The following is a 10,558-nucleotide window of genomic DNA, read 5'->3' as shown; positions in this document are numbered from 1 at the left end:
TCTGTTTCTTATTGTATTTATTTAAAATGTAACATTTATTGTCAATATTGGGCTTGCGGATCATGTGGGTACTAGGGTACTCTTTGCTGTGTGTGGATGACCATGTCGGTCAGTCACCACCGAAGACCAATTTTGACCCAGGAAAAACCCTGTATAACTGTCAAAACAATTGTGAAACAATTCAAAACCACAGTTGATCTATAAATAAAAATAAATATTAAGAAATATTCAGTAATATCAGTTGACAATTTTTGATAGTAGTAGTTATAAAAAATATTTATAATAATTCTTAATTGCATAATTATGAACACACAAACCCATATTTCCATGCTGATGATTTTCAGTTTGAACAGCCAAAATGTTACATCACACAATTATTTCTCGTTTCACGAGAGTCTGTGTCTCCCTAGGACTCTTAATTTAAAGTATATTTGTTCCATTGTTTCCCACTTCACGTTTTCTTTGTTAAGGTGTATTTTCTTTATGCGTCTAGTTAATTTCTCACTATTCTGTGTCTTTAGTTGTCCGATCATCTTGACCAACTTTGTTCGTTTGAATAAAAGCTGCAATTAACTACTGTAGATCCACAACTCAACTACTCTCCTTCCAGCACAAGTTAGAGAAATTTTTGAGTTCATAACCCAAACCCTATGCTAACCTAACTACTTCTCATTAATAAAACAAGGAACAAACGGATTAAAGAACAATCACAATATTTTATTCCAAAAATATTAGTTTGTAGGAGGACCAGACCCAAATTCAATCATCGTCCCAGTCGGCATAACAATCTGGCACAGATTACATTGATACTGACATTTACACAGGGTCAAATGTCTTTAGCTTGGTTTGGCATTGGTGTGTCACAAATGCAACATGTTAAAGTTGAAATTTATATTCTGAATGAGATGTGACCATATTCAAGGAGGGGTGGGTGGTTTTAGGTCTTCAAAAATATCGGTAGCACATTCCTGATACTCATGTGCATACTATGTTCTTATTTTAGTAATTACAATAACTAGGAAGAAACTAGGTACTTACCCTGAACCTACCCCTAAACCTACCCCTACCCCATGTGGTTACTTTATATTACCAGTACTTTCTTAGGTAGGTACACTGTAAGTACATGTACTGTAAAATAAAGTGCAACCAAAATCTAAACACTATAATATGTCTTAATTTTCCAAATTAATATACAGTAATTAAATGTCTAGTAAATATAGTAAATAAAAGCACAGAGACAATATAGATAGCAAAACCATAAAGATATTTTGATCATAAAAGTATCTTATCCAAAGGTTTATTTGAAAACAATCTGCATTGGTAAAAAGACATTAAAAAGCACTTTTGGTGTCCTGTATAATGACACACAGAGCTCATGAACGAGTGCCAATGGAAATCTCAGGAGTGTGAACAGGCTGAAATCTTACTGTTACTGATTAAAGCTATGTAGGAATATTCTATATTGTTAAATCACAGAGTTTTACCGCTGCTCCACTGTACAGCCTAAACCCAGGATAAAGAGGCTCACTGAATGTGGTCTGAACTCTTTGGATGAGGGTCATTGTGTCAGAGACACCGTAGAAGGACAGAGTTCCTGCTTTGTGATCCACATACACTCCTATTCTAGAGTATCTGGAGAAAACAGGCAGATCAGTCTCCATATCATTGCTCCTGAATGAGTATCTGGAAGAGGAGCAGAACAAACTCCAGGACTGATCATTACATCCAAACAAGCACTTTGTATCCGTTCCCTTGCGACTGATGTGTTTATATGACACTGATATACCCACATCACCGTTACACTCCACCTCCCAGTAACAGCATCCACGCACACCTTCTCCACACAGCACCTGATAATAAACATCAAATCTGTCTGGATGACCAGGATACCGCTGGACTGTGTCAGTGTATGTAGCCAATCTGTTCCTCTCCGACAGACGAATGTGTTTATTTACTGTGTTTGGATCAAATGTGAACTGATGAGAATCTGATGGAAATCAAATATATGAGAGTGATCAGGAAACATTTAAATATTAACGTTTTTGTTTTAATGTAGCTGAATAGTACATAGAACTATATAAAAATATTTAAAGGTCATTTACACTATGCTTTACAGTAGGTTGGTTAGTACAGAGTCAATATTTTAAGCCCAACAGAAAAAAAAAATACAACTAGAAGGGCAAGGTTTAGTAAATTAATATTAAATTTGCTCAGGTCTAAATATGTTCATGATTAATATTCATTAATCACTATAATTTACTTTTGTTAAATTAACTTGTATATTAATTGCATAAGTCTGTACGTTCTTTTGGCTTTGTGGCAGACAGATGTTCTTGTGTTTAAGATATTGTTTGCTCATCTTTTTGCCCACTGAATATTCATTTCCTCCTAATGAACTTTCTGAATGACTAAAAAATACAAAATTAAAAAATAGTGCAAAAACACATTGTCTTCTTTTATACTTACCTCATATTTAATGTTAGGGGCCCATTTATAATTATGCCACTGGTGTCTTATTGTCATTTATTGTAATTTGTTATAAAAATGACCATGTTTAATTTAGATGTACTTTTGTTTATTAAAAAGAAACAAACAGGAAATTCACTATATATTTATTATTATTATTATTATTAAAATAATTATTACTTAAATTACACAGTAAAATTGCAGGACACACCGTGAATGCTTACATAATTGTGGCTAATGATCTGGCAAGTTTGAACAGAAACATTCTTCCAGTAACATTAATAGAGCATTTCTACAAAGTTATCTGGTTTTTAATAATGTTCTCTATATTCTGAGGGATTTTAGTTGGGCACTTGTCTAACGTTTTGTACAATGTTACTTGTTTTAGAAGATCCAGAGATCATTCATAAGTGATGTTCCCATGCTAAAATATTTTTAAATCAGAGAACATTCAGACATTTTCAGAAATTAATCATGAGAATTTTAGCAAAATGTTTTTAGAACATATTTGCATTAGAAGGCATTAGCTTATGCAGAATAAGTTTGTTTTATGTTGTTGTTTCTGAATAAAGTGCATCTCTGATTATTAACAATATGAAGAGATTCAAATTATATATTTGCTTGTTTTCTTTGCAACTTACGTTGTAGGAAGTCCTTTCTGGTTCTCAGAACAATGTTGATGTGTTTAACTGTAAAATTTAATAGAAACGGGTAATTTTCATAAATAAGAGGACATTAACGGCTATACTGTACATCCATCCAATTATCTATCTGTGATAAATAAATTTCCAATGTGTTAGACTTTCAAAATGATATTAGAATATGTAGATTTTTTGTGACAGTAAATTAATTTTTAATGCTTTACCTACCAGAAATCCTTTTGATTTCCTCTGTACAGAACTTCTCTATTTTCTCTCTCATTTGACAGATAGATTGTCTTACATCATTAACAGGGAGAGGTGATGTGACAGTAATTCTCTCTGTAGGTTCAAGAGGTGCAGACAGATACTGAAACCCCTACAAAAAACAAACAACAAAAAAGGTCAAATATAATTAGCTTTTGATGACTTACCTTCAGTGACTTGCCTTTAACACTCTCAGAAAAAAAAAAGGTACAAAAGCTGACACTGGAGCGGTACCTTTTCAAAAGCCACACCTGTGTACCTAAAGAATCAATATTGGTACTTTAAAGATACATATACGTACCTAAAGTGTACATATTAGTACCTAAAAGGTACAAAAGTGTCCCTTTTGAAAAGGTACCACCCCTTTTTTTCAGAGAGTGCACACTAATCTAATCTAACCTCAAAAGACAATTTATGTGACTTTAACTGCTTAGACAGCCAGTAAAATCATATCAAATGTCCTGTATCATAATGCTGATGACCTTCAGGAAATGGATGTGATCATCTGTGTGTTTAAGTTGCTCCAGCTCAGCGTTTTTCCTCCTCAGATCAGCAATCTCCTGCTCCAATCGCTCCAAGAGTCCTTCAGCTTGACTCACCACGGTCCTTTCCTGATCTCTGATCAGCCGTGTCACGTCAGAGCGGTTTTTCTTAATGGAGCGAATCAGCTCAGAAAAGATATTCTCACTTTCCTTCACTGCTGCCTGTGCAGAGCGCTGTTGGGACACACATTACAATCAGACCCAGTGGGTTTCAGTGGGACTGCAAGGTCTTCAGCTTTGGAGGAAATTCCTAACTGTACAGCAGCTCAAACTTTTTTCTCCTCTCAGTACTCACCTTATGAGACTCAACAGCATCTCTCAGCTCCTGGATGTCCTTTTCTCGCTCGTGGATTCTGTGCTGGTAATTTACCTGTGTATTTTTCAAGTATCTCTATAGAACATAAAACATACAGTAAACATGAGAAATGTTTTATAAAATTCAATATTACAAAATCATCATGACTTCTATATAGTGTTGGTGGATATACTGTAAGCAAGCACAATGACCAAAGACTATGTGGCTGTAAGACGTTGTTTTATCTGCTTGTCCGTTCTTTTTTTTCTCTTGTGTCACAGCGAGTGTCGTCACAGCTTACAGAAAATGTTTTCAGTATTTTGACTAACATTCTGGGAAAGTTCTGAACAGAGTTGTGTGGTCTTTAATAGTGTTCTTAAAAAGTTAGAACAAAAACTTTATTATAAATAATTTATGGAACAATTTATTTTTAAAACATTTTCAAAAGTTACTTGTTTCAGAACATATAGAGAGCATTGTTACCCATAATATTTGCAAAATGATAAAATCACATTATGTTCACTTAACATTCACATAACCACATATAAAGTTTTGGAACATAAAAAAAAATGTTTCAAAAATAAAGTTTTCATAACTTAATGGGGACATTAGCAAACTGTTTTAGAATATATAGAACATATTTCTGTTAACTGGGATTACTACACTTAAATGATCACTTTTAGAGTGAACTTACTTTATTTCTGTCATGACAACTCTCTGAAAGTTTAGAATGGTAATATACAGAGCAATGTTCATTTGTTTGGTCTTGGCGGAATAGATATGCTACACTGCTGCTGCTGTGGCAGAGCAATACTAAGACTTACTGCCAATACATCCACAGATATACTGCTGCTGCACACATAAAATACTGTAAATGAAATAACTCCCATATATAGCATGAAAATCACACCGTGGCAGGTCTATACAGGTGGAGCTAGGCAAGGTGGAGGATTTCTAAAGCACACTGCAACTGCCACAGCAAGCACTAGCCAAGAATGTGAATGTTGAGCAGCAGCTCATTAGACGCTGATGCAACTAAATCCAATTGGCTTGAGGCAGTGTGAGTAAATGATGAATGAATTTAAATTTTTGGGTGGAAAGTCCCTTTAAAGCACTAATGTGTAATTTCAGTTCATACCTCTTTCTCCGTTCTCTCTGTTGCAGCTGAGACAGTGTCATGGTTTTTATGTTTATACATCGTACACAGCATACAAATACAGTGCTGGTCAGTGCGGCAGAAAACCTCTAGCAGTCGACCATGTTGAGGGCAGATCATCTCCTGAAGTCCAGTGGCATCCATCAAATAGTGTCCCTTATCTTTAAAAAAACTCTCATGCTGTTCAAGGTGACTTTGACAGTAAGAGTTCAGACACACTAAACAGGACTTGACGGCTTTGAATTTTGTTTCAGTACAGACGTCACACTTTACTTCTCCAGGTCCGGTGTCAGTGGGAACTGCAGCTTGTAGTTCAGTCTTCTTGAGTTTCTCCACCACTTCAGCCAGCATGGTGTTTTTATTTAAAGAAGGTCTCGGAGTGAACTTCTGTCTGCATTGAGGGCAGATGTAGAAACACTTCTGATCCTGATGATCCCAGCAGTCCGAAATACATGTCATACAGTAATTGTGTCCGCAGGGAATGGTCACTGGATTCTTTAGAAGATCAAGACACACTGGACAAGTGAACTGGTCCTGAGTCCATAAAATGCTGGCTTCTGCCATTTCACCACATGTGCACAGAAACAGAAGAAACACATAAGAGTTCAGCCACTTCGCTTGATAAGTTTCGTTATCTCCGAACTGAAATGTTTCCTGGTTCTTTGCTTGTGTGTGGTTTGCAAAAAGGTGTGTCTGTAAACTGTGACTCACTTGTTATTCTGTACATTCGCAGATTTAAAGGGATAGTTCACCCAAAAATGACAATTCTGTCACTATAATCAAGTTAGGTTTTTTTTTTTTTTTTTTTTTTTTTTTTTTTTTTTTTTTTTGTGTGTGTGTGTGTGTGTGTGTGTGTTATAACATAAGAGAAGATATTTTAAAGAATGTGAGTAACCAAACAGTTGTTTATCCCCATTCACTTACATACTGTAGTTTTTATATATATATATATATATATATATATATATATATATATATATATATATATATATATATATATATATATATATATACATACTGTGGAAGTCAACAGGGACCAGCAACTGTTTGGTTACTAACATTATTAAAAAAACATATTTTATGTTTTTTTTGTTTTTGTGTGTGTTGGGGGGGGGGGGGGGGGTTCTAGTTGGTGGGTGAAATATCCCTTCAAAGTGTCCTCACGTGGAAAACATTACCAGTATGCTATACTGTAAAAATATGTATATGCATATTTAATTGCACTGACATACTATTATTTGGTAATAATTTGAAATAGATCTCATTTTTATATTGTTTATACTTGATTTCAATAGTCCATTATAGTCCAACTTTGTAACTATGCCAGCTTACTTTCATTAGAATATTAGTAGACTGTTTGGGTAGGATTAGTAGAATAAGTTGACATACTTGCAAAGTTACTTATACATATTTTATTTTGAGTTAAAGATTCAGTAATGTGTACTTTTGTCATTTGAGTTTTTTTTGTCTTTTTTATTATGTCTGTATTGGTGCCATTACATTTTAATTTTTATTTTTAGCTTATTTCGTTTTTAATTAAACACATCAAAAGAAATGATGTGTTAAGCTTACTGTTTAGCAGCAGACAAGAATGTTTGATATAGGTGAAAAGTGTTTAAATTTTCATAATAATGATTAGTAATGACCGGGTGAAGAATACTTACCATTATATGCAGAAAATATATGAACCTGTAAAATGCTGTCATGCATTAATTTCAGTTAGGGTATAAAGTGCCAATGGACCAAAACAAATGCAAAAACTGAATTGTGAAAAATGTGTGAGAGAGACCGAACCTATGGGAGGGAGATTCAGAATTTGCTAATAATACACATTCCTAGGGTCTATTTATGTATATATAAATGCATAGACATTTCAAAACATGGCATAACTAAAACAAGCTTGAAACCCCTCTAAAGATGTACACTCACTGTGCACTCATACTGTGGTCCCAACATGAGGTCACTCCACACTCACAGTGCACTCATACTGTGGTCCCAACATGAGGTACAGTATGTCTGCCACACCTCACATAATTTAGTGCATCAAAGTTATTATTCTCAGTCACACCGAATAGCTACATAGTTTGGCAATCAGGGCAGTTTCTAAGTCCTGCACAAATTCAGAAACAGTCCTGATATTTAAACTACTTTGGAGCAATGTGTTATATAAAAAGAACCATACAAATAAATAGAAATGAATAAACTTTTAAATTGTTTATATTAAGCTTATTTTATACAGGCCATGCTGTAACTACCGGCACCTGGAAAAGTTGCACTGGGACCTCGATAAACTTCTCTGATTTTCATGTAATTTCACATGAAATAAAATTTAATATGCAAAAACCATGAATGTTTTGAAATGTTGATTGTTTGCAGCTAGGGGCATCTAATGGTTTTAACTGATCTCAGGTCAGTTTATTTATTTATATTGATTTATTTTAATGCAACTCATGCACATATACATGTCATAATAATTAATATTGAATAATTTGTAGATAAAAAATTTAATAGATTATATACTTTTATTAGAACATTTGCAATTTGTTTGTAAAAGGTGTCATTGCACATGTTTGGGCTGTGTTCTCATTGCATTTGCAGTTTTGACCAGCTGGTGTTTTTTAAGCTTTTCAAAACTGTTTAACAATTGATTAAATTGGTTTATCTTAAATGTTAACGTTTTCAAGTAAAGTCACAGTTTTATTTTCAGTCTAGGCATATATTCTCTGCTCATATTTTTGACCTTTCATTAATGTTGTTTTTAGTTGTTGAAATTCACATCCATAGTCATATCTCAAGTATGTACTGTAAAATGATGTACTCCACCCTATTTCACCAAGGTCTACTCACTTTAATATTTCTGGCCTCACCACTGCTGTAAAGTAAGTCTTCAACCACTTTCATCAATCCACTTCAGATAAAAATAAATAAATAATAATAATAATAATTAAAAAAAAAAAAAAAAAAAAAACATTTAGGCCTAATGGCCTTCTTAAATATTTTAATGAACCAGAAAATTCAAAACAGGAAATTTAAATCTTAAATGTGCTCAAACACTTCTGAGGATTGTTGGAAATATATTGGCAAAATCCAGTGAGTATACTTGAGTTGTGAAGTTGTCACAATGGTAATATCTTACTATAAGAATTTGAGACAAAAAGTTCAGGTACACAAATGATTGGTTTAAATCACTAAAAAGGATGTTTTTTTCCCATTAATTTTGTCCTTCAAACTAAAATCCCAAAAATCAATAGAAACATTCTGGAATACATTCAGACAAGGGTCAACTTGGTTTATAATAGGGTAGCCTCCAAAAGTATTTTGGACAGTTCAGCCACACTTAAAATGTATTGCATTACATAAATCATCAGACTGACTGTTAAGTCAAGTATCTACAGCATCACATTACATTACATGTGACCGAATATTTCGGCGGCCACTATACAAATGAAACACCTGTTTTTATGAGAAAAAAAGTGGTAAAATGTACTACAATTTATTTCAAATACACATGAGCTATATATATATATATATATATATATATATATATATATATAGACGCCTGTGGCTATTGTTGAGGGCAAGAGAGATAGGACACTAATAAGAACACGCAGAAGTAGAGGAGGTTTTGGAGATTTGCCTCTTTTTTCCTTTTGTTTGTCTCGCCCAAATAACTCATGTGATCTGGGTGAGGTGGACCATGAAACTGATGCAGCCCCATCCAGGAGCTGCACTAATGGTAAACAACGAGCTCTGAACATCAAGAAGTCTCTTAATCATTTGCACATAACATTAAAAACCCACATAACCATCACACATTAAAAAAAGTTACATGAATGACTTTTTCCATGACATGCAATATAGATGCATATAAAGAATTTAAAGACTTCATTAATATGAATATATAATATTTAATTTATATTATTTGATTAAAATATGCTTTTGGTTGATATTTGTCTTGTGCTTCTTGTGGAAGTACTAGTTTAAGGATATGTACAGTTGAGTGCAAAAGTTTGCATCTGCCTTACACCTTGGGTGAATTATCAAAACATATGCCTCTGCTGTACAGTTTATCTTCAAAATAGCCTTCCGTAATCATTTAAATGTATTTCCCCTCTGAAAACCTTTTATAGTATGGCCTCAATGTTAAAATAGCTGAGTCCAAGTCCACATGTATTTTTCATAGCAAGCTCAAAAGTTTACATCCCCTCTGATAAACCCTCTAGGTATTTAACTGTAATATATAATTAGGTGTCTGATCCTTTAAAAAACATCATCAACACTTAATGCTTGATGAGTGGCACCAAATTAGGTGTGAATTTTATATTTGCAAGTGGGTAGATCTCCAGGAGCAGTCTCAAGCAACAATGGGATCAGGGAAACAGTTGTCAGAAAACCTAAAAATTAAATTGGTAAACTTTCATAAAGCTGGAGAGGGTTATAAAAAAAGTGTTTAGGGCTGCCAGTGCCAACTGTGAAGACCATAATCCAGAAGCAAGTGGAATAAAAGTCCACATCTCCACCATCAAGTGCAGTCTGCACAACCCTGGAATGTCTGGGAGTAAAGCACGCAAGAAGTCATCGACTACTTCTAGACACCAGGCAGCACGCTTGGAGGATGCTAAAGAGCATGTAAGTAGTAATATCCTCTACGTTATGTCATTAATGATTTATGACCTGATTTATGACCCATGTCAGCGTTGATTGACAGGTTGTCATATGTCAAATGTGTACTTGGTCAGATTTATGGCTAAATGACCCGTCTGTCACCCTCACTGTTGTGTCACCGGGGTCCTGTCACCCATGATTGACATAACTGGTGTGTGTGTAAATCAAAAAGATCAAACAGATGTTAGATTTGACTTTTATGGATTTATGATGGTTTTTATCTCTTACTTGCGCCATGGGGGTTTCTATGGAGTTCCTTCCTGACCTGTTGCTCACTTCCAGTCTGGAGGTGTTTGGGTTCTTCCTGATTGTGGAAAAAATGGCTGAAGAAAGGGTGTGTATTGTCACCTTAACAGGATCAATGTTTGTTTGATCTATATGGTATATGTTAATACTTAGTTACCATTTTGCCTCTATTGGCCGGTCTGCATCCACCTCTGAATAAGGAGGTTGTCTGGGTGTCTAGCTTCCATGTTTGATTTTTAGGTTGACACCTTTGGTGAATTGGTGTCTAGACACCAGAGCCCAA

At 34.4% G+C, this 10,558-nt stretch overlaps 1 protein-coding gene across 1 annotated transcript; it reads right to left on the bottom strand.

The window, feature by feature from the left end:
• Window positions 1–696: 696 nt before the first annotated feature.
• LOC109058861 (E3 ubiquitin-protein ligase TRIM16-like) lies at window positions 697–6,031 on the bottom strand. The gene is made up of 6 exons (XM_042743708.1): window positions 5,347–6,031; window positions 4,209–4,304; window positions 3,854–4,087; window positions 3,336–3,483; window positions 3,108–3,155; window positions 697–1,987 (listed from the first exon to the last, which is right to left on the bottom strand). Exons 1-6 carry the CDS (start codon window positions 5,926–5,928, stop codon window positions 1,458–1,460), a joined length of 1,638 nt encoding a protein of 545 aa, XP_042599642.1. The 5' UTR covers window positions 5,929–6,031; the 3' UTR covers window positions 697–1,457.
• Between the last annotated feature and the right edge of the window lie 4,527 nt (window positions 6,032–10,558).

The sequence above is a fragment of the Cyprinus carpio genome, chromosome B18 (genome assembly GCF_018340385.1).
Source record: "Cyprinus carpio isolate SPL01 chromosome B18, ASM1834038v1, whole genome shotgun sequence".
NCBI classification, from domain to species: domain Eukaryota; kingdom Metazoa; phylum Chordata; class Actinopteri; order Cypriniformes; family Cyprinidae; genus Cyprinus; species Cyprinus carpio.
This window is presented reverse-complemented; position numbering and strand designations above follow the sequence as displayed.